This window comes from Cherax quadricarinatus, chromosome 78, assembly GCF_038502225.1.
Source record: "Cherax quadricarinatus isolate ZL_2023a chromosome 78, ASM3850222v1, whole genome shotgun sequence".
NCBI lineage: Eukaryota > Metazoa > Arthropoda > Malacostraca > Decapoda > Parastacidae > Cherax > Cherax quadricarinatus.
In genome coordinates this window covers 8013546-8039416 of record NC_091369.1, presented here as the reverse complement: position 1 = coordinate 8039416, position 25871 = coordinate 8013546, and the positions used below count along the sequence as shown (strand labels likewise).

At 41.0% G+C, this 25871-nt stretch overlaps 1 protein-coding gene across 6 annotated transcripts in view; it reads right to left on the bottom strand.

The window, feature by feature from the left end:
• LOC128701606 (hematopoietic prostaglandin D synthase) overlaps positions 1-19613 on the bottom strand; it is a 29788-nt gene extending 10175 nt beyond the window's left edge. For 3 of the 6 annotated variants that reach the window (XR_008408947.2, XR_008408948.2, XM_053795402.2), the window contains exons 1-3: positions 17537-17734; positions 5440-5582; positions 1571-1763 (exon numbers count right to left, since the gene is read on the bottom strand). Coding sequence is in view for 2 of the 6 variants with exons in the window: in XM_053795402.2 (XP_053651377.1) it covers positions 1571-1763; positions 5440-5572 (326 nt within the window). In the remaining 4 variants the exon portion in view is untranslated. Of the gene's footprint in view, positions 1-1570; positions 1764-5439; positions 5583-17536; positions 17735-19413 lie in introns of those variants that run through there. The other 3 variants (XR_011394178.1, XM_053795401.2, XR_008408946.2) reach the window with 2 other exon arrangements.
• Positions 19614-25871: the final 6258 nt, after the last annotated feature.

Sequence of the window (25871 nt, the reverse complement as noted above, 5' to 3'; positions counted from 1 at the left end):
GAATCCTACGAAAACTGGGGCATACGAAAACCGAAGTTCCACTGTACCGAACATTTACACACATCTATGCAAGTTTTATTTTTTTTTATCTATGAAAGGATGGATAAAGACAACCTTCAAAACTAGGGATGCCAAATCAATGAAGAGTCTCTTGAAATCTCTCGTTTTCTCTAGGCTGGATTATTGTTATACGTACACTAATGGCCCCTTTCAAGGCAGGCAACATTGCAGAACTGGAGAATATACAGAGAACTTTCACTGCACGTACAAGTACAATAAAGCATCTAAATTACTGGGAACAACTGAAGTCCCTTGACTTGTACTTCTTTGAAGGCAGGTGATAAAAATGCATGATGATATACACTTGGAAAATTGTAGAGGGACTAGTCCCAAATCTGCACAAGAAAATCACTCCCTACAAAAGCAAAAGACTTGGCAGGTAGTGCAACATCACCCAATGAAAAGCGGGGGTGCCATGAGTATGCTAAAAGACAACACAATAATTGTCAGGGGCCCAAGACCGTTACACTGCCTCCCAGCATACAAAGGGGATTATCAATAGACCCCTGGCTGTCTTCAAGAGGGAGCTGGACAGGCACCTAAAGTCAGTTCCTGACCAACTCCCCTCAAGGAAGGTTCCTTGATGCTGGTGAAGAGCTCTTGATCTAGGGAATTGGATCTGTGCTCCAGTTCCTTGAATTAAGCTCTGAATACCTTCCATCCCCCCCCCACAGGCACTGTATAATCCTACAGGTTAAACACTTCCCTACAATTATAATAATAATCCTATGGTTCATACGTCAGTGTGTGCAACCAGCAGTAAGAGCCTGGCTGATCAGTCCCTGATTCACCACGAGGCCTAGTCATGGACCAGGCTGTGGGAGGTGTTAACCCCCGAAATACACTCTGGGTATACAACACTTGAATATACGTACTGTACTACTATGTGAAACTTCCATGGTGGGCATTCAAATATTGATAGTGAGCAGTGATGGACTTTTTATTTTAATGTCAGAAGTGCTACACATGTAGGGGTCATATAGTACCTAGGAAATGATAAGTATCCAGGTTAGAATCAAAGGGAGGATAAGTACAATTCCTTGGATCAAGAGCCCCATACCAGCATCACAACACTTACCTTACAAGAAGACAGCAGTGGTAGGAAAAGGTTATTGACCTATTTTCCAACTGCAAGAATTAGTTTGGTTTACTGCAAAGTATGAATGCATCAACTACTCTTGTCTCCTGACCTATTTATTATTGTCATGTACCATGCTTCACTTATAATCTACTTTCATGTATAATTGTTCTGTTTAGAAGAATTGTGTATATCTATTAACATTTATGTATATGTACATACAAGTAAAATGTTCTATCAAGTTCTGCTAATCTTATTTTAAGTTGCCCTCAATGTTCTATAGACTATTATGTGGAAATATTATTCCGTGCCTAGAGTGGTGGAGGTTTGCTTCTCAGCCTGCTAATCTCAGCCCTGTCTCTGATCAGTCAGGCTGTGGTGTCACCTCTAGGTGAGCACAACTAGATAACTACAACTAGGCCGAGTACTGACCTGGCAAAAAAGGCGAAGGCTACATAGACAGAAACATCGTGGAAAGCCTCGACGACTTCTTGCTGGCGTGCTGCCTGCAACAAGTCCTTTGAGGCCAGTTGGTGCTTCTCCCCCAGGTAGCGACAGATGGTGGTGGTCTGATGAAGCTGCACACCCTCACACACCAGCACAGGAACAACACCCCACTCGAACTCTGTCAACATGTCAAGCAACGACAATAATTTTTTTTAATGCACCAGCCAACCTATACCAAAGGCAGGGTAACCTGAAAAGAAAAACAAAAGTTTTTCTTTGTTGGGAAGAGGTGTAGTATTAAAAGAAAAAATAAAGTGGGAATCATCAGTTGCTTTTTTCTTATGTTGTCACCGTTGCTTTTTGCTGATGACACTGCTTTTGAGGGATTCTGAAGAGAAGTTGCAGAGGTTAGTGGACAAATTTGGGAGGGTATGTAAAAGAAGGAAATTAAGAGTGAACATAGGAAAGAGCAAGGTGATGAGGATAACAAACTTTAGAAAATGAAGATTGGATATCAGATTAGAGGGAGTATGGAGGAAGTGAATGTATTCAGATATTTGAGAGTAGAAATGTCAGCAGATGGGTCTATGAAAGATAAGGTGAACCATAGAACTGATAAGGGAGGAAAAACAGCAAGTGATGCACTGATGCCAGTGCGGCTTCCGGAAAGATTGCGGGACTGTCGATATGGTGTTCGCTGCTAGACAGCTACAGGAGAAATGTCAGGAACAGAATGCCAACTTGTACTCCACCTACGTCTTTTTGACCAAGGCCTTCGACACCGTTAGTAGAGAGGGCCTTTGGAGAATCATGGCAAAGTATGGCTGCCCAAAGACGTTTATCGCCATCGTACGCCGAATTCACGATGGAATGCTGGCTAGAGTCCAAGACAACGGAGAGACGTCGAAACCATTCCCAGTCTCAAATGGAGTGAAACAAGGCTGCGTGCTTGCTCCCACCCTGTTCAGCCTGATGTTCTCGGCCATGCTTACAGACGCATTCAGGGACACAGATGCAGGAATCGGCATCAGGTACCGTACAGATGGGTCTGTCTTCAACCTCAGGAGGCTTCAAGCAAAAACCAAGGCTGCAACTGACACCATCAATGACCTGCTATTTGCTGATGACTGCACCCTCAACGCTGCTTCAGAAGCCGCCATGCAGCACAGCGTTGACAAGTTCTCTGACGCCTGCAACAACTTCGAGCTGACAAATCAGCACAACGAAGACTGAAGTGATGCACCAGCCTGCTCCGGGAAAGACGTATGTTGAGCCAAACATCACCATCAATGGGCAGCGACTGAACGCCATAGACAAATTCACCTACCTCGGCAGTACCCTTTCCAGAAACGTTGTCATCGATGATGAGGTGAATGCCAGACTTGCCAAAGCCAGTGCCACCTTCGGCAGGCTCCACAAGAATGTATGGAACCAAAGAGGCATCACCACAAGCACCAAGATCAAGGTGTACAGAGCCATAGTCTTCACCACAATTCTCTATGGCTGCGAAACCTGGACTGTCTACAAATGTCACGCCAGAAAGTTGAACCACTTTCACGCCACACGGCTCAGAAAAATTCTTGGCATCAAATGGCAAGATAAGATCCCAGACACAGAAGTGCTGACTACAGCTGGCCTGCCTAGCATCCACACCATCCTAATGCAGACACAGCTTCGCTGGGCAGGTCACGTTGCTCGCATGCCAGACCACCGGCTGCCAAAGAAACTCTTGTTTGGCGAACTGCAGCATGGAAAGCGCTCTCAAGGAGGCCAAAAGAAGCGCTATAAGGACACCCTTAAGACTGCTCTGAAAGCTTTCAACATCAACCACACCATGTGGGAGCTGATAGCTCAGGACAGGAATGACTGGCGAGCAGTTGTCCAGAAAGGGGCAACATCCTGCGAGGCAAGCAGAATCTTACTAGCTGAGCAGCGCAGGCAGGCGAGGAAGACCAGAGCCATCAGACCCCTCGATGCCGCCACCCTTCCCTGTCCACACTGCCAGAGAACGTTTCGTGCGCTGATTGGCCTGACAACTTCGACCCCAGGATGATTAGATGGTCCTCGTCGAATCGACGGACAAACAAATATAATAATATGGGTATGAAGTGTGGGTGGTGATGCCATAACAAAGAGAAGGCTGGAAGCAGTGGAGATGTCACATTTGAGAGCAATGTGTTGCTAAAAAAAAAAAAAAAAAAAAAAAAAAAAAAAAAAAAAAAAAAATATCCAGAGGGCTGAAGAGGGGTTGTTGAGGTGGTTGGGGCATTTACAAAGGATGGAACTAAATAGAATGGCTTGGAGGGCATATAAATCTGTAGTAGAAGGAAAGCAGGGTAGGAGTCATCCTAGAAAAGGTAGGAGGGGGGAAGGGGTAAAGGAGGTATTGATTACAAGGGGCTTGGACTTTCAGTGAGCATGTGTAAACATGTTAGATAGGAGTGGAGGTTTTTCATTACTACAAGTGCTGTTGGAGGGATTCTGGGAAACCAGTTTGCTGGACTTGAGTCCTGGAGGTGGAAAGTACAGTGCCTGCTTTTTGAAGAAGAGGTGGAGAGATGTTGCATTTTTTTAGCTGAAGTATCAGCATGCCTCTGAGAAGACAGTAATGGAATGAAATGATGAATGTTTCTTTTTTTTTTTTTGGGGTCACCCTGCCTTGTGGGAGACGGCTAGTGTTAAAAAAAATTAAGTTACAGTATTTATAATCAGTATTATTATAAAACTAACAATAATAAAATTTAAATTTTACTTAAGATTATACAAAAATATACATTACAACATAAAATAATTTTATTCTTCAAAATCTTTTATAGCACCATTGCTACAAACACCAACACCACCACTACATGAAACATTAAATTCAGATGGTTCCTTAAGTGTGAGGAACAGAGGCTCGACCCACCGTCTATTAACACTGGCATCAGGGCAAGATTAGGAGTAACAAATGAAGCAAGGACAGAAACAAGAACTGATTAATTATTACTGCATTAATAGGGAAGTACTGAACAATTACGGATCATAGTGCCTGATGAATGGGAGGGAGTCAGGGGCAATCAGAAGAAGGGAAGGACAGTTCTAATTCCTTGGATCAAAATCCAGCTCCAATTCCTTGGATCAAAATACTTTCACCAATAGTCTGTTTAGATTATTACATTCATGAGTGTTAAACCTGTAGGGGTCATATGGCCCTGGGAACATGGGAGTCATTCAGGTTTGATCCAAGAAGAGATTATAATTATAATCAAAAGAAGTGCTAACCCACAAGGGTTATACAACACCCAAGAAGAGAGAGAGAGCACAATCTTATTCCTTAGATCCAGAACTCCCTCACCGACAAAGGAACCTTCCTTAAGGGAGGGGGGGGGGGTAATTACAGAGAAAGAAAAGGGATGGATATTAATTGGTCTGATTAGTAGGTAAAATAATGTTAAGACAAGAGGAGTGTCACTATTAAATAGTTCTCACCACTATATCACCACCATATTCAATAGGCTTTACAGTAGCACACCATTTGCACCAATTGTGCACCATACTCAATTCAATGTTTGCTTCCATGAGGCTGGCGAATTTTTTCTTCTTCTTTTTACACAAATCAATTTTACAGTCTAACAGCTGTTATCCTACCTCGGCTCTTGATTATAAGGATTAGGGAAGTAGGGAGATGAGAAACGCACTTTGAAATACTTCTATGAATTTAAGTAATTAGTTCCAAATCTGATTTGCTCCCATTTCCCAGGCGCTATACAACCCCCTGTGGATTTTGCTCTTCCTCGTGAATATAAAAGTGCACATCATACTCTCACTGTTAAATGTAGTACAACCTGTCTTCTCTAACTTCTAGAAAGACTTACCAGGCTTCCTAGTCTTCCACTCCGTGAAGAAGTCCAACCTCTCTTCAGTGAAGGATACATCCAGGGCCCGTAGTACCCACCTGACCGGTTCTCCTCGAGCACGCAGGTCAAAATAGGCCAGGTGGTAGGTCATCCTTCTGGCGCTGAAGGAAAGAGAAGGGGCAATTAATACAGTGTCATCCTAGTAGAGGTGTGGCTGTTATCTTAGTATGGTTGTTACCCATTAGTGTGGCTGTCACTGTTGGAACTTATTCGGTCCGAGAAGTCCCAACGGGGAAAAACACACCGTTCAAGGGCCCTTAAACCCACCCAAAACACAAACACACTCACCCGGGTTGGCGAAGGTGGTTGGAAGGTACTTTTTAATTGATAGATTTACCCTTCAGGGAAGAAGTAGGTAGTTTATACTGTTAGTACACTAATATTAGGATTATTGAGGCAACTGTAGATAATAATAATGTAGACCTAAGACCTTAACATAGGTAGTAATAGGCCAAATGTAGGCAAACACTAGGTTAAGTTAGCTAGGGAGAACTGGCAGCCCAAGTTTGAATGACGAGGCACGGGTCTCGAAGATGCCAGAGCTTCCTTCTATGACTAGACACCATTTGAACAACACATGCCGTGATCAGCAGGCGGCGCCCCCACGTGTCTTCACATATGAGACCTGGGGAAATCTGGTGGAGGCACCTCGACGTACTGTAGATGTCCTCCGTCAGGCCCATACATTAAGACAAGACCTCCACTTTTTCTTAGGATTCTGGCCAGTGTCTGGGGAAAGTTGAGAGTGAGTTGAGCTGTAGGCCTTTGTGCAACCGGCAGTTCATGACCAGTACGTACTTTGTCTCTTGTCAACCTAGAAGCTACTGTCCGTTTCTGCATAGTTATACTAGGGGATACACACCCTCTTGGATACAGGAATTTCTGAGGTGCAGGCAGGTCACTAATATCGATTGAAAATTGCAGGAACTAAGGCTCCCGGTTGCACGTGGTTTCTGAGGGGAAGTCCAAAGGGGCTAAGCTTAGGGAGGTTGAAGACCAGGATAGGATCTACATCACCAAGTAAGTTAGTCCTTTAAACGTGCATGCAGGCGAAATTTTCTTGCAACATCAATCATTTATGAAAATCTGTCCTATATGAGGCTGAGGTACCGACCTCAGAGCTCGGTGTCAACAGAGCTTGCCAGGGTAGGCGACTCACTTGGAGGCAGTCCAGACAAATTTTCACAGTCATCCTAGGAGTGTGGCCGTTACTCTTGGAGCATGACTTACTCTAAGAATGTGGCTGTGATCCTAGCAGGAGTGTGGGTGTACTCGCCTAACTGTGGTTGCAGGGGTCGATTCATAGCTCCTACAAGTGTGGGTGAGAGCCTACAAGTGTGGGTGTGATCCCAATAATGAGCCTCTTATCCTAGGAGGAGTGTGGCTATTATCCTAGGAGTGTAGCTGTGAGCCTACAAGTGGTGAAAAAATATAAGTGGAGACGTTGTAGTTAGTCTCCAAGAAAAACCTTCAAACGTTTAACAACCCTCAAGGAAAGTGACAATGCCAGGAGGGGCTTTTGATCCAAGGAGCTGGACTTTCATCCTGTTCCTTCATCGAACCAATTGCCTCATTCCTCAGGCGCCGTACGACCCGTAAGAGTAACACTTCCTAGCGAATATACAGTAATAATATACACAGTAACAATATTCCATGAAATCTGGGACTAGTAGTTTCTGGTGTATGTAAGCAATTTGTGTGAAGAAATAATTCAGCGTACCAGTTTTCCTCAGATAATGTGTCCCGTAGCTTGATCGCTAGTGCACTCAGCTCACACAATGTCAGGAGATCGAATCCCCGGTACGGCTGGAGAACATTAGGACGTGTTTCCTTAAGACAGCTGTTGTCCCTGTTCACCCATCAGTATAAAATGGGTACCTGGGTGTTAGTGAACTGGTGTGGGTCACATCCTGGGGCAAAACTGACCTAATTTGCCCGAAATGTTCAGCATAACAAGCGGTTCTCTATATAGTAGTATGTCATTGATGTCAGCTAGGTACGTCACCTTGTACATGTACTTGTAAAAATAAAGATGATATTAATGAAGATAAAAAAAGCGAACGTGATAGATAAAGGATAAAATATGATCTAGATAAACTAGAAAGTTGGACAAATGTCTATTGGAATTTAACCACTAATAAATACTAATAGTATAATTTTATTTACAAGTTAGTTTTTACAAAATTGGACGACTTTCAACAATACATGTGGAGAGCCCCTAGTTATGCAGATTTTGAAATTTAGGGAAGAAAAAAAAAAAGAGTAGAGACTGGAGGTGGAGGGACAGAACCTTCACTAATGTAGAACAGCAGAGGTATAAATATAGTTTATGAAGAAGGCATGTGCAGCACCTAGATATGTCACCAGGTTCGCTCACCAACCACCGGCCAATCAAAAATTTGCGTTCAGAAACTAATAGCATCATTCGCAAGCCAATGTGCGACATAGGTTAGGCCAGTTATGGAGTATGCAGCATCAACAAGAACTCTCAATCAAGCAGGTCCAAAAACCTAAAATAAACTGGTTCACAACGAGACTAGATAGAGTTACGAGAAGAATAAAGATCCGAGTCTGAAAGCATTGGATGAATAAGGGACAGAAGGACTAGGGAAGGGGGGAACATACATAATGATGCAAAAAATACTTAAAAGGACTTCACAGATTGGACAAGAAAAGGCTTTTCGACAGGAAAGAACAGAGAATGGGGTTATAGGGTTATAGACGAAAATTAAGACGCACGAGTTACAGAAGTCAGATTTTTTTTTTTACTTCAGCCTCAGTAGTTAGAAACGGAAATGCCCTAGATTAAGAAATGGTGGAGGCAAACTTCATGTACAGCTTTAATAATGGGTATGATAGGGATAAAGTCCCACGAGTAAGAGCGAGTGAACCCAGAAGTACACACAGCAATTTACCAAGCGGGAGGGCTATAATTTTTCGTGTGATGAGGCTGAGGTACATTTCGTCAGAAACGACTAACAAGATAAATGACTATCAGCTCTGAACCCCTCAACGAAGGTTCCTTGACGCTCCAGTTCCAGTTCCCTGAATTAAGCCCGAATACTTCCCCCCCCAGGCGTTGTAAAATCCTACGGGTTTAGCGCTTCCCCTTTATTATAATATCAGCTCTGAAGGGAAATCAGATAACAAGAGTGCACACTAGCACATTTAGATAAGGGGGTTCTGACTGCTCAACATTACAACACAATGACTCGACAATGGACAATGAAGGACACAAGACAGCTGGACAAAACAGACTTTCACGATTGCTGCAAAGTTTTTGCAGTTAGAACGCGCATTGTCCGACGAATTTTAAAGTATTTCTACACGCTCAGTGTTTTTTTCTTTTAGAAATTTTAATATTTATTATTCTCGGTTGAGTTAGGTTTTTAGGTTAATGTATATTAACATTTATGCATAATTACCATATAAAAATAATAGAAAAAAAGAGTGGTTTACTTCTGGCAGGGCTGGGCGTGTTGTAAAAACAGGAACGTACATTTTCTTACTATCAAAATGGTAGAGGATAGGCTGCACCATGAATACTCAAAGAACGGGTCACAGTGAAGGTTTATAGCACTATTCGTACATTGGTAAGGCTAAAACCATAGGAAGCATACAGTCTAGAGAAAGAGGATGGAAAACAATCCAATTCAATCCATAAAAGGGGAGCCGAGGTCCAATTCTTTGGATCAAGAGCCTCTCTGAATTAAAAATCCTTCCTTGAGATACAGCACTAGAGCATCACAACAGACGGGAAACGCTTAGCTACATATCCATGTGTAACTGATTCACATATCCTGTTTTTAGTTAATACAAAACTTGCAGTGCGAGGCTACCCTACTTCTATGACCTTTCACGGGGGACTCGCCGGTGCAGATGGGCTTTTGATCCAAGGAATTAGATATCATCTCCTTTGATCAAACACGATTCCACACATTTTTCCAAGCAATGAATGACGGATTTGTCGAACCCATGAATATACTGTAATTAAATTATAATAACTATGTATTTCGATTGTTGCACAATCCGAGAAAGGTATCCTGTATCACGTAACTCCAGTCTCCTGCCCCTCAATGCAGGAAAATGGAATAGTGCAGTGTGTGGCACAGCTGATAATGCAGTTCAACACTGGAGTTGAAGACTTGAAGGGAACCAAGAGACATTCACAAATCTTACGCTTAACACTGACAAAACCTACTATATTATGTTTGGTAGCAGAGCAGGAGATGCACAAATTAACATTAAGATCGACAACACTCTAATTACCAGACATAATGAGAGCAAATTCCAAGGCCTATACCTTGACAACCTGAATTTTAGCACCCATATCCAACACATAACCAAAAAAGTATCCAAAACAGTTGGGATCCTCTCCAAGATACGATACTACGTGCCGCAAAATGCCCTTCTCACACTATACCACTCATTTATCCATACCTCACCTAAGCTATTTGTGCTTGGGGATCAACTGCAGCAACACACCTAAAGCCAATAATAACCCAACAAAAAGCTGCAGTAAGAATAATCACTAAATCCCATCCCTGGCAACACCACCCCCCCACTCTTAGGGCACCTAAAATGGAGGAATATAGCAAATAATATTGTTGCAGTAATAACACCAGGAGGCAGCTCTGATGAAAACTCACACTCACGCGAGCTTTTAAATCTCTGCACAAAATTCAATTTAAACCAGCAAATAATAGAGCCTACTAGACTGGAGAATACACTAGACCTCATCTTCACTAACAATGATGATCTGATAAGAAATATCACCATATCAAAAACAATATACTCAGATCACAACATAATTGAGGTTCAGTCATGTATGCGCGGAGCCCCAGACCGACATAATGAGATTAGTCACGAGGGAGCATTCACCAAATTCAACTTCAATAACAAAAACATAAAGTGGGACCAAGTAAACCAAGTCCTAACCGATATAAGCTGGGAAGATATACTAAGCAACACAGACCCCAACTTATGCCTAGAACAGATTAACTCGGTAGCACTCGATGTATGCACAAGGCTTATTCCTCTAAGAAAAAGGAGGAGTAGATGTAAAACAGAAAGAGACAGGCGCTCCCTTTACAGGCGACGGAAAAGAATAACAGAGCGGCTAAAAGAGGTCAATATATCTGAAATGCGTAGGGAGACACTGGTCAGAGAAATAGCAAGCATCGAACTTAAGCTAAAAGAATCCTTTAGGAGTCAGGAATCGCGGGAAGAACTAAAAGCCATAAATGAAATCGAAAGAAACCCAAAGTATTTCTTCTCCTATGCCAAATCAAAATCGAGAACAACGTCCAGTATTGGGCCCCTACTTAAACAAGATGGGTCCTACACAGATGACAACAAGGAAATGAGTGAGCTACTCAAGTCCCAATATGACTCAGTTTTTAGCAAGCCGCTAACCAGACTGAGAGTCGAAGATCAAAATGAATTTTTTATGAGAGAGCCACAAAATTTGATTAACACAAGCCTATCCGATGTTATCCTGACGCCAAATGACTTCGAACAGGCGATAAATGACATGCCCATGCACTCTGCCCCAGGGCCAGACTCATGGAACTCTGTGTTCATCAAGAACTGCAAGAAGCCCCTATCACGAGCCTTTTCCATCCTATGGAGAGGGAGCATGGACACGGGGGTCGTCCCACAGTTACTAAAAACAACAGACATAGCCCCACTCCACAAAGGGGGCAGTAAAGCAACAGCAAAGAACTACAGACCAATAGCACTAACATCCCATATCATAAAAATCTTTGAAAGGGTCCTAAGAAGCAAGATCACCACGCATCTAGAAACCCATCAGTTACACAACCCAGGGCAACATGGGTTTAGAACAGGTCGCTCCTGTCTGTCTCAACTATTGGACCACTACGACAAGGTCCTAAATGCACTAGAAGACAAAAAGAATGCAGATGTAATATATACAGACTTTGCAAAAGCCTTCGACAAGTGTGACCATGGCGTAATAGCGCACAAAATGCGTGCTAAAGGAATAACAGGAAAAGTCGGTCGATGGATCTATAATTTCCTCACTAACAGAACACAGAGAGTAGTCGTCAACAGAGTAAAGTCCGAGGCAGCTACGGTGAAAAGCTCTGTTCCACAAGGCACAGTACTCGCTCCCATCTTGTTCCTCATCCTTATATCCGACATAGACAAGGATGTCAGCCACAGCACCGTGTCTTCCTTTGCAGATGACACCCGAATCTGCATGACAGTGTCTTCCATTGCAGACACTGCAAAGCTCCAGGCAGACATCAACCAAATCTTTCAGTGGGCTGCAGAAAACAATATGAAGTTCAACGATGAGAAATTTCAATTACTCAGATATGGTAAACATGAGGAAATTAAATCTTCATCAGAGTACAAAACAAATTCTGGCCACAAAATAGAGCGAAACACCAACGTCAAAGACCTGGGAGTGATCATGTCGGAGGATCTCACCTTCAAGGACCATAACATTGTATCAATCGCATCTGCTAGAAAAATGACAGGATGGATAATGAGAACCTTCAAAACTAGGGAGGCCAAGCCCATGATGACACTCTTCAGGTCACTTGTTCTATCTAGGCTGGAATATTGCTGCACACTAACAGCACCTTTCAAGGCAGGTGAAATTGCCGACCTAGAAAATGTACAGAGAACTTTCACGGCGCGCATAACGGAGATAAAACACCTCAATTATTGGGAGCGCTTGAGGTTCCTAAACCTGTATTCCCTGGAACGCAGGAGGGAGAGATACATGATTATATACACCTGGAAAATCCTAGAGGGACTAGTACCGAACTTGCACACGAGAATCACCCACTACGAAAGCAAAAGACTTGGCAGACGATGCACCATCCCCCCAATGAAAAGCAGGGGTGTCACTAGCACGTTAAGAGACCATACAATAAGTGTCAGGGGCCCGAGACTGTTCAACTGCCTCCCAGCACACATAAGGGGGATTACCAACAGACCCCTGGCAGTCTTCAAGCTGGCACTGGACAAGCACCTAAAGTCAGTTCCGGATCAGCCGGGCTGTGGCTCGTATGTTGGTTTGCGTGCAGCCAGCAGCAACAGCCTGGTTGATCAGGCTCTGATCCACCAGGAGGCCTGGTCTCAGACCGGGCCGCGGGGGCGTTGACCCCCGGAACTCTCTCCAGGTAAACTCCAGGTAAACTCTTCACAGATCTAAACTTACTCCCTGTTCAGTACATCCACACTTACTACTGTGCAATCTACATCTACAGGACCTTAAACTCCAATATCAACCTTGACCTAAAACGCTTTCTTGATAGTTGTGACAGAACCCACAGGCATAACACCAGACAAACATCTCTACGACATTCCCCATGTCCGACTAAACCTTTACAAAAATTCAATGTATGTCAAAGGCCCTAAAATCTGGAACACCCTACCTGAGAACTCTAGAACTGCAGACACATTCATAACCTTCAAAACTACCATTAGAAAACATCTTATCTCCCTGATAAACCCCATCAACTAACTACACGAATACCACCTGGTGGTTCACACTTACACTCACTCACCCATTTGACCATAAACAGAAATATCAATCTCAATCTTAAAATAATGAATCCTATGATACTCCAATACTGAAACTATGTACTGTGCCAAAACAAAAGCATTCACATTGCTAAACTCACAAACTAGTATTTAGTCACTTAGCCATACCTCATAATTTGTAATATTTTAAAATAAAGAATTAAACTAAGTCTGCCCGAAATGCCTAGCCATGCTAGGCGTTCTAGTGGTACACTCTGTAATCATTATTTAACTACATGTAAACCACACAACAACCAAATTCTGTAAATTCAACATTGTAATCTTTATAGAGAATAAACTTTGAATATAGAGAGCAATATCCAAATTTCTTTAATAAAAATGGTGAACCAGCCCCTCCCACAGCCCGAATATGATTCAAAGCTTTCAACGAGACCTAGATCTTTAAATACATTAAGTCTGGGGTCGCTAAGAGGTTGCGTTATCAAGTTAACAGCGAACGTGGGTTGAAAATCAGATGCGACACTCAGGAATTATCGCATGATAAGCAGTATTCATTTTTTTTAGCTTGGCTGGCGGGCAATTTCCGCAATTTTTCCCGACTAATGTACTTAAATTTTTTAAATTAAGTTTTTTTTTTAATTTGCTTTAAGTTTTGGATAGAACCTATCTATTATAATTTAGTTATTACTGTTATTAAATCTAGATGAACGCTAAATCCGTAGGGGTCATATAGCGGCTAGGGGAATCTGAAGGAATTAGATTCGATCCAAGGAAAGGAAGAGCAGGGAAGGTTCTATTTCTTCCAAAAGTCATTAGGAGTTTATCTCCCAAATGGCTACAGAGAATTACGTAAAAAAAAAATGATGCGGTGTAGATACGAGGAAATATATAGATACGTTTAATTTGTCCACCATAATACACTTTCTTAATGCCCTAGTAAGGTACGATATCCGATTTTTATTCTGTAACTGACAAATTGAAGCCTAAAAAGCTAACTTCTCATTCTTCCTCAAAGTACGGCACACCAATGTTGAAAAGTTTGAGGTCGATATGGAGTCATTCTCAAGTAATTTATACACACGAACAAATTCCTCACCTTACTAAATAAAATTAAGAAAAAAATCTACACAGCACAAAATAAATGTGAACTTTTTAATAACACGCCATTGTTGGTAATTTAAAGTCAATCGGTATAGGCATTCTCCAGTTATTACAAGACAATATTACATTTCTTTCATTTTATTGAAATTGGTAAATACTTGACTTATACAGTCCAACAATAATGCGAACCTTCCTGTAAATGATCACAGAAATTATCACTATCGCACGCAAATTAATAATTTCCAATTTTAATTATATTAGTAAACAGACAAATCAAAACCTACACAGCCTAAAACTGTACTGATTTCTTCATAGGTTAGATGCATCTGTGGAAAATGCTGTATATATTTTCCGGAAATACGGTAATTTATAGGTAAATAGATGCCCTATATTGTATTTTTAAAAAAAGTATGTTATCGAAAAAAAAGTAGACACTCGCCATCTTGGTTTTTGAATTTGTATTAGAAACGTTGGTGAATGGGGAAGAATTTTTCGTGCTCTAGAGGTTAAAATTGTGCTGACACCTCTCAAATAGGAGGCGAAATTGGTGGATATGCATTCCTGCATAACTTGAGATATCAGGCGACTGGACAAGACAGCTCCAGGAACCTCAGATAAGCTCTCTAGATTTGTGTATAATTCTGGCCAGCATTATTTTCATAGATTTAGTTAGAGTGAGGTTTTCTGAGTATGATACACATTAATCTCCAGTCAAATTGGTGAGTGATATTAAGATATATTTTCAATCTGTTATGTAATTGTGTATATATATAACCATTTATTATTTTTAATATACAGTCCACAAATTTATATATTTACCAGTATTCCTGGTGTATGTATATTTCATTTATAATTAATAGGTCCAGAGCAACTTGTGGATATGACAGTGGTAGGTATCGAAGGGGGACATTTTTGTGACCTAGGTGTCCCAAATTCCCACTTGTCGATGTAACTCTGATTAATAATGATTATCTTTGTTATCATTTACTGTTATGTACATAATTAGTTACATTCAGATAAATGCAATTTTCCACAGCATCAGCGTTTAATGTATTGTAATTTAATGCAACATTATACATAAACAAAATATATAATATATATATATATATATATATATATATATATATATATATATATATATAAATGGAAGCCTATACCTGGAGAGGGTATCAGGGGGTCAACGTCCCCGCGGCCCGATCTGAGACCAGGCCTCGTGGTGGATCAGGGTCTGATCAATCAGGCTGTTCCTACTGGCCACATGCCAACTGACGTACGAACCACAGCCCGGCTGCTCAAGTACTGACTTGAGGTGCCTGTCCAGTGCCTTCGTGAAGACAGCAAGGGGTTTACTGGTAATCCCCTTTATGCATGCTTGAAGGCAGCTGAACAGTCTTTGGCCCCTGACACTTTTGTGTTGTCTCTCAGTGTACTCGTGGCGCCCCTGCTTTTCACTGGCGGAATGTTGCATCTCCTACCGAGTCTTTTGCTTTCATGGGGAGTGATTTTCGTGTGCTAGGTTGGTAACTAATCCCTCTAGGAAACGAAAATTTTCCTATAATTAATGAAAAAAAAAAGTTATCGGAAATTCCTCTCACACCCCAGCTTGGCAAGTCTGAAGCCGATCATCAAGGCATTCTCAAGTTATCGCACGGAAACCAGTAAGACTTTAAGAACGAAAACAGGCCCCTTCCTGCAAATCAATTTAAGGCCCTACTTAGAAATCACCTCATCACCCAAAATTAATCAAACACTTTACTTAACACCTACCAGTTACTCAAAAACTCCTAAATAATTTATGGCTGCTCAACTTCAAACCTAAAATTGTTTCAATTTCATTACTGTATACTGTGCTTGATGATTGCTCAACTATTTGCTCACTACTTCAAACTTAAGTTATTTCAACTTCACTGTTTTAAATTGTGCTATATTGTAATACTGTATTTTTTATATACTACATGAAAACTGTAATTATTCTCTCCCGAACTACTAGTCATACAGCGTGAACTAGTTGAGCATTCAATATTGTATTCACTAATTCACCTAATGACCATATATAAAATTACAGCACTGTTATTGCCTTATTAATCTTAAGTTAGTCATAAGCTTGCCCAAAATGCTCTGCATATAAAGGGGCTGTGGAAAATTGCATTTATCTGAATGTAACTAATTATGTACATAACAGTAAATGATAAAGATGATTATTATTTATCAATGTTACATAGACAAGTAGGAATTTGGGACACCTAGGTCGCAAAAAATGTCCCCCTTCGATACCTACCACTGTCATATCCACAAGTTGCTCTGGACCTATTAATTACCAATGAAATATGTATAACCAGGAATACTGGTAATATAAATTTTGTGGACTATATTAAAAATAATAAATGGTTATATATATATATATATATATATATATATATATATATATATATATATATATATATATATATATATATATATTACACACACACACAATTACATAACAGAAGGAAAATATATCTTAATATCCAGTCAAATTGGTGAGTGATATTAAGTTGTATCATACTCCGAAAAACCTCACTAATTAAATTTATGAAAACACTGGCCAGAATTATACACAAATCTAGAGAGCTTATCTGAGGTTCCTGGAGCTGTCTTGTCCAGTCGTCTGATATCTCAAGTTATGCAGGAATGCATGTCCACCAATTTCGCCGCCTATTTGAGAGGTGTCAACACAATTTTAACCTCTAGAGCACGAAAAATTCTTCCCATTACACCAACGTTTGTACAAAATTCAAAACCAAGATGGCGAGTCCCGTCTGCGCAGACGCAGGCTTTCCGTTTTCTATGACAATTATTAAATTCAGTATGGCCATCTATTTACATATAAATACTGAATTTCTGGAAAATATATACAGTATTTTCCACAGGGGCTTTCGGCAAGTTCAGCTATCAAAACTTTGGGGGCCCAGTCCCTGGACCCATTACCTACCTCTGTAATCTGTAAATACCTTTGTAACTTGTCATGATTGTGACTAGACCTACCTGGAGTTCATTACCTTTGTAAATTGTGAGTTCATTACCTTTGTAAATTGTGAGTTCATTACCTCTGTAATTTGCTCAGCTATCAAAACTTTGGAGTCCAGTCCCTGGACCAATTATGTACCTCTGTAATCTTTTTACTACCGCCCACAAGATGGGTATGGGGTGCATATTAAACTAAGGCATGTTCACTAAATTGTTACACTCCTTTGTTCAAACATGTATCATGCTAAAATAAACTTATTGTTATCCTACAGGCATTCCCTTTCAGGGATACCTAAATTATCTGAGAACAGCACCCACTGCTTTTTTTTTTTGGTAGTGAGCCGATCGTTTTAGCACTGCCAACTTGAGAGAGAGGCCAGAGTTTACTGGAGTGCCGGTTTCAGCTTAAAATAGTTAAGTAACTTACTTGGTCGCAAGTTTCCGACAAGCGGTAACTACCAGAAGCACCAGTATACGAGGGCGGTAGTGGCAACTGTATTTGAAATGAGGGTGGTGGCCTCTGTGATAGATTAGTGAAGTGATAAAAAGTAGTGGCGACTGTGTAGGAGAGGTAGTGCGACTGTCGAGGTGGTAGTGGTGACTGATAATGTTCCACGAGTGAACAGTAAGGGAGCCAGCCACTGGTATATCAGAGGCCCTCACTTTTACCACCCTTTCCTGTGCCTTCGCGCTCTTTTAGTCCTGTAATTAGTCTATCCCTTCACGATTAGTCTCTTCCTTAACTTAGTTTTAATGATTATTTATTTTTTATTATCACACCGGCCGATTCCCACCAAGGCAGGGTGGCCCGAAAAAGAAAAACTTTCACCATCATTCACTCCATCACTGTCTTGCCAGAAGGGTGCTTTACACTACAGTTTTTAAACTGCAACATTAACACCCCTCCTTCAGAGTGCAGGCACTGTACTTCCCATCTCCAGGACTCAAGTCCGGCCTGCCGGTTTCCCTGAATCCCTTCATAAATGTTACTTTGCTCACACTCCAACAGCACGTCAAGTATTAAAAACCATTTGTCTCCATTCACTCCTATCAAACACGCTCACGCATGCCTGCTGGAAGTCCAAGCCCCTCGCACACAAAACCTCCTTTACCCCCTCCCTCCAACCCTTCCTAGGCCGACCCCTACCCCGCCTTCCTTCCACTACAGACTGATACACTCTTGAAGTCATTCTGTTTCGCTCCATTCTCTCTACATGTCCGAACCACCTCAACAACCCTTCCTCAGCCCTCTGGACAACAGTTTTGGTAATCCCGCACCTCCTCCTAACTTCCAAACTACGAATTCTCTGCATTATATTCACACCACACATTGCCCTCAGACATGACATCTCCACTGCCTCCAGCCTTCTCCTCGCTGCAACATTCATCACCCACGCTTCACACCCATATAAGAGCGTTGGTAAAACTATACTCTCATACATTCCCCTCTTTGCCTCCAAGGACAAAGTTCTTTGTTTCCACAGACTCCTAAGTGCACCACTCACTCTTTTTCCCTCATCAATTCTATGATTCACCTCATCTTTCATAGACCCATCCGCTGACACGTCCACTCCCAAATGATATAAAGCTAAATAGCTTGAACTGCTAGGCTTCCAGTTACTAATGACGCGAGGATTCCATAGTGGCTGCCAATCAAGTCAGACTTTTGCTTTAATATATCAAGGAACCTCCCTTGATGTGGTATACATACTGAGATAGTTGAATTGGTATGATAACGACCTTAAGTTGTGGAGAGATACCGGCAAACATTACAATATTTAAAAAGTTTCGCCACTCGTGTGCAGCGCTGTATGGCCCTTGTGGTTTAGCACTTCTTTTTTATAATAATAATTCGCCACTCGTGGCGAAGCTCTTGAAATGTCTATACCTGTCCATATGCATTTCTTCCCACAAAATGGATGGAGGGATAGAGAGGTATAGATAATGCTGAACAATTCGCAAACTTATGTCCCCAAAATTATGTAGGGAATAAGTATTATGTAATGAAGTTGTCGTAATGGGACTAACAAAATTATATTCATATACAATTATTAGATCAGTAAATAACCGTCAGAAGTAATTAAATAATAATTAATATCAAATAGATTTGCCGCCAGCTCACAAATGTGAGGAATAATGTTGTAGTTAATAAATGAAAAAAATATAAATAATATATATATAGGGAAATGAATCACTGCTGATAAACTGAATAACATAGTTCCGGATTAAATTATTCAATAGGATATCTCATTTTCTCCATTCTTTTACTCTCAATTTGTTCATAGTAACCATGGTTGTACATACCCAATTAAACCAGTCACACATCAGGATCCAGGTGGTGTAACCCGGACAAAATCATCTCCTCGAGTACATCACAATTCTCCGTGGACCTTGATATATTACCGTAATTCAATTTTCGATAACCTTACACTGCAATTATGTATCCACAAAGAGAGCAACAACACACGACCTCCCCCCCTGATAGTTCCTTCCTTACTGCCTCAGAAACTGGTTTTCACTTTTGTAATCACCTGATAATCCTCAGATTTTTACCTAAAAATCCCAAATATTGAAAAAATAACATGAAACTTCGTCAGCTATTCTTAATATCACCAGCATAATTTTTAATGTGTAAGAAAATAGGAAAAGTCGAAGGTGAATATTTCTAAAGTATATTAATGTATTAAAACGTCAACAACATATTTTTAAATTCTAAAAAAACTTACCTCTACAGTATGACTAAATATATTTTACTACAATCAGTTCTATAGTGATCAAAGAAGTGCATTTACTTAAACAAAACAAATACTATTTATAAAAACGGATAAACACAGTGATTCCTTCTCCCTGACAAGCCCAGTACGAACCCATATTTAAACCTCAAAAAACTCATAATTACGCTAATTTACAAGAAGTAAACCATCTTGCAACCTTCTCTGGTGTTCGTAGAATAGTACAGTATGATTTTTTTTAATGCGTGTATATCTAAACAAGGAAAGTTTGAAAATACAACTTACTTCACACAGGTGTGGTAGCTGTTATACTCAAGTTAGCCCAGGTTCACCTCATAAATATATTTTATATGGCTATTAACAGGTAATTTATAACAGTAAGTTCTCTTGTAACGATGTCCTGTGTAGTGCTATTTTGGACGCCCTATTTCCATTCGAATTTACAAAAAATAGCATTATATAGAATAACTTTATACAGATATATATATATATATATATATATATATATATATATATATATATATATATATATATATATATATATATATATATATAATATATATATATACACGATGTGAGGCCTTATAATACGCTTGTAAAAATGCAAGTGTAATTACACACTGCATGTGTTATTAACTATAAGAATATTATTATTTTATGTTAAACAAGTCTAAAACGTAATTATACTTTCATTATTCACAGAATTTCGCACTTTTTCCCACAGAGATGCCGAGGAAAGCTAGCAAATAAAAATACGTATAACTACAACTACCATAATACAAATTATAATTATTATTGTTTTATCATTGTTATTATTATCAATATTATTATTGTTATTAAATTAATGAGGAAATACTAAACCCATAAGAGTCCTACAGCACCTGGGAAAAAAAGGGAGGTTCTTATAAAAGTTCACTGGTGTTAAAATATCTACCCTTCCCCCCCCCCCCCCCACAATGAAGGAAGAAGAGTAAGAGTATTGCAACAGTAGTCACTGTTTACTTGCCCTTGATATTTCTTATATTTACTGGTGGAAGGTTAAGAACCATGAACCTTCATTGCTGTTCCAGTGCTCTCTCTCTCTCTCTCTCTCTCTCTCTCTCTCTCTCTCTCTCTCTCTCTCCGCTTATCACATACCTGCTTTATTCTATACTTCCTCCAATTTTATTCATTATATATATATATATATATATATATATATATATATATATATATATATATATATATATATATATATATATATATATATGGGCAGGGTGGCCCGAAAAAGAAAAACTTTCACCATCATTCACTCCATCACTGTCTTGCCAGGTAGTAGGTTGGTAGACAGCAACCACCCAGGGAAGTACTACCGTCCTGCCAGATGACTGTGAAACAGAAACCTGTAACTGTTTTGCATGATGATAGGATTGCTGGTTTCTTTTTCTGTCTCATAAACACGCTAGATAACAGGGATATCTTGCTACTCCTACTTACACTTTGGTCACACTTCACAGACACGCACATGCATATATATATATACATATATCTAGGTTTTTCTCCTTTTTCTAAATAGCTCTTGTTCTTCTTTATTTCTTCTATTGTCCATGGGGAAGTGGAAAAGAATCTTTCCTCCGTAAGCCATGCGTGTCGTATGAGGCGACTAAAATGCCGGGAGCAATGGGCTAGTAACCCATTCTCCTGTAGACATTTACTAAAAAAGAGAAGAAAAACTTTATATCTATATATATATATATATATATATATATATATATATATATATATATATATAGAGATATATATATGTGTGTGTGTGTGTGTGTGTACTTACCTATTTGTGGTTGCAGGGGTAGATTCACAGCTCTTGGCCCAGCCTCTTCGCTGATCACTACTAGATCCACTCTCCTTGCTTCATGAGCTTCATCGTATCTCTTCTTAAAGCTATGTATGTATTCTGCGTCCACTACATTACTCTCCAGATTGTTCCACTTCCTGACAACTCTAATGTACAGAGAACCTTCACGGCGCGCATAATGGAGATAAAACACCTCAATTACTGGGAGCGCTTGAGGTTCCTAAAACTGTATTCCCTGGAACGCAGGCGGGAGAGATACATGATTATATACACCTGGAAAATCCTAGAGGGACTAGTACCGAACTTGCACACGAAAATCACTCACTACGAAAGCAAAAGACTTGGCAGACGATGCAACATCCCCCCAATGAAAAGCAGGGGTGTCACTAGCACGTTAAGAGACCATACAATAAGTGTCAGGGGCCCGAGATTGTTCAACTGCCTCCCAACATACATAAGGGGGATTACCAACAGACCCCTGGCAGTCTTCAAGCTGGCACTGGACAAGCACCTAAAGTCGGTTCCTGACCAGCCGGGCTGTGGCTAGTACGTTGGTTTGCGTGCAGCCAGCAGCAACAGCCTGGTTGATCAGGCTCTGATCCACCAGGAGGCCTGGTCACAGACCGGGCCGCGGGGGCGTTGACCCCCGGAACTCTCTCCAGGTAAACTCCAGGTATGGTTGAATAAAAACTTCCTAACACCACACTAACTCATCTGAGTCTTTAACTTCCAGTTGGGACCCCTTGTTGCTGTGTCCCATCTCTAAAACATTCTGTTCCTATCCACCTTGTCAATTCCTCTCAGTATTTCATGTCGTTATAATGTCCCCCTTATCTATCCCGTTCTCGAGTGTCGTCAGGTCGATTTTCCTTAGCCTCTCCTCGTCCGACATACCCCATAGCTCCGGAACTAGTTTTGTTACAAACCTTTGCACTTTCTCTAATTTCTTGACGTGCTTGACCAAGTGTGGGTTCCATACTGCATACTCCAACATGGGCCTCATGTACACAGTGTACAGAATCTTGAAAGATTCTTTACTCAGGTGCCGAAACGCTGTTCTTAGGTTTGCCAGGCACCCATATGCTGCAGCAGTTATTCGGCTGATGAGTGCCTCAGAGATATGCTCCGTATTATACTCATCCAAGGTTCTTTTCCTCGAGTGAGGTTTGCAGTCTTTGGCCCCCTAGCCTGTATTCTGTCTGCGGTCTTCTTTGACCTTCCCCCATCTTCACAATTTTGCACTTGGTTGGGTTAAACTCCAGGAGCCAGTTGTTGGACGAGGGCTTGCAGCCTGTCCAGATCCCTTTGTGGTTCTACCTGATTCTCATCCACTTGAATTCTCCACATTAGCTTCACGTAGTCTGCAAACAGGGACACCTCTGTAACTATCGCTTCCATCATGTCATTCACACATACCAGAAAAGAGCATCGGCCCTAGGACTGACCCTTGTGGGACCCCGCTCGTCACAGGTGCCCACTCTGACACCTCGTCACTTACCATCATTCGTTGTTTCGTTCCTCTCAGGTATTCTCTGATCCATTGCGATGCCTTTCCTGTTACTCCTGCCTGCTCCACTAGTTTTTGCATTATCTCTTGATCGGAACTGTGTCGAAAGCCTTCTTACAATCCAAGAAAATACAGTCTACCCACCCCTCTCTCTCCTGCCTTACTTCTGTCACTTTGCCGCAATGCCTAAGCTCGATCAAAAGTTTGTTGGTCCTTATCGAGTAGTTGAACATATCAATGGCAATAAGTATAAAGTTGGAGAAATTAGTACTGGTCTATAAGGAATCGCATTTAGATCATATGAAGTTAGTATGCGATGTTGAGGATATTTCTACCCAGACTAATGTGAGACGCTGACAATCCTCCTGACTCTGTACCCTCTACCTCTAACACTCAGTCAGATGATCAACCTAAATGTCATTATTAAATGTCATTATTCTCTGCGTACACGACAAGTAATGAGAAATCCCCAGGTATCTTTTGTAGATACTTGTTCAGATGTCCCTCAGTCAAAGCTGAAGGAGATCTGCCAACAACTTGTGTTTATCTCCAATTATCATATCTTCACAAACCCTCTCAACATTTATAGGTGCTCCACCAACCTTTTCCTGATAAGCTTCTCCATGACTTTGCATACTATACATGTCAGTTACACTGTTCTGTAGTTTAATGCTACCTGCATGTCTCCATTCTTAAAGATCGGGACTGCATTTGCTGTCTTCCACACCTCAGGTAGTCGCCCTGTTTACACAGATGTGTTGAAGATTGTTGTTAGTGGCACACAGTGCCTCTGCTCCCTCTCTCAGGACCCACGGAGAGATGTTGTCCTGTCCCACCGCCTTTGACGTATCTAGTTCACTTAGGAGCCTCTTTACTTCCTCGTCGGTTGTATTATGTCCAGCACTTGTTGGCGCTGGACACAATACACCATTCTGGTTTACAGTAATCCATTCTGTCTCCACTGAAAATACTTCCTTAAATCTTGTGTGGTTCTTCATACTTTTTTATCGTTTCCTGTGATCTCCCAACCTTCCTTCCTCAGTCTGATTACCTGGTTTGTGTGCACTCACCTGTGGTTGCAGGGATCGATTCATAGCTCCTGGCCCCGCCTCTTCACTGGTCACCACTAAGTCCACTATCTCCCCGCTCCCTGAGCCTTATCGTACCTCTTCTTAAAGTTATGTATGGATCCTGCCTCCACTACACCACTCTCCAGACTATTCCATGTCCTGACAACTCTATGGTTAACTATATTTTTTTTTGAACAAGTGATTAGTGACTAGTAATTTCTTAGTTTTTAACCACTCAAAAGGATTATTAAAGTTTCTCATCTGACTAGAAATAGACACATGAAGGATGAGTTGAAAAAAACACTATCAGGTTTCGCTCTCAATAAGCCCATCATTACATTACTCACTTTATCGCCAAGCTGTTTACACCGTTCCGTTATCAGTACTGGGAAATCCTGTGACACTGTTGATGTAGGAGGATTGTAATGGTGATGCTGGTGATGCGCATATATATATATATATATATATATATATATATATATATATATATATATATATATATATATATATAAGGCATAGGATGGTGACTGGAATACACAAATAACCCTCATATAGGACTAAAAGTAATGACGTTTGGGTCCTACTTCCACTATTAACTAGTCACACTACTAGTGTGACCAGTTAATGGTCCAAATCGGACCGAAACGTCGTCATAAGTTTCAGTCTCCTGTGTGCGGGTTACTTGTGTATCTTTGATGTTAGTGTACAGGAAAAATGGTATAATCTTTAATATTTAAAGGGGTGGAAGGGGAGGCCAACTGAAGGTCTCGTTGTATGAGCGAAAGTTGTGGTGTAGGATCATCATGTGACTAAGACCCGCGTCAGGAACCATTCCGTTTCTTGGTGAATCTCACCTAACATCTTTCTCACTAATGGTTGACTGTGATTAAGAAACGCAAACAGACATGGCTGGGGTACAACCGGACATATGGTAACGCTACGTACGGTTGATAGCCTTTCAACTCTAACAGACTGGTTTAATTGAAACTGACGGTGATGGAGGGTTGATCCAGCTGACTCAACATGAGAGGATGGTGCCCCCATGATGGTGACAAGTGTTGACAGGATGTCAGGGAGACCCGCGGACGGCGAGTGAATGGGTACTGAGGGTGATAGGAGTCAACAAGTCTTCTGACAGACTAGATTTAGGGTATATCAACATTTTTTCTATAATGGCCTTGAGGGTATAATTATTATATAATTATAATCACAGGGGAGAGCTAAATCCCTAGGAATATACAGCGAATGTGGGAGGGGATGGAAGGTATTCAGGCTCAATTCAGGGAACTGGAGCACAATCCAATTCCCTAGATCAAGAGCCCCTCATCAGCGTCAAGGAACTTCCCTTGAGAGCTTTGAGGGTATACTGACGTTGTGAACGCAGAAAAAATACATTTGTGTAGCTTCAACTTCAAATAATCAGTCAAACAATGAGTTCTGGTTCCATAGCCTTACACCTGCTGTCCCTCACCCAGCAGGAAGTAGCTACCTGGGTGTTTGTCGACTGATGTGGGTCGCATCCTGGGGGGGTGGTAGTATACCTTAGATAAGGCTGGGCTTTGAAATGAGCTGAGACAGGATAACAGCTCTTAGTCTGTAAAATTGATTTGTGTATAAAA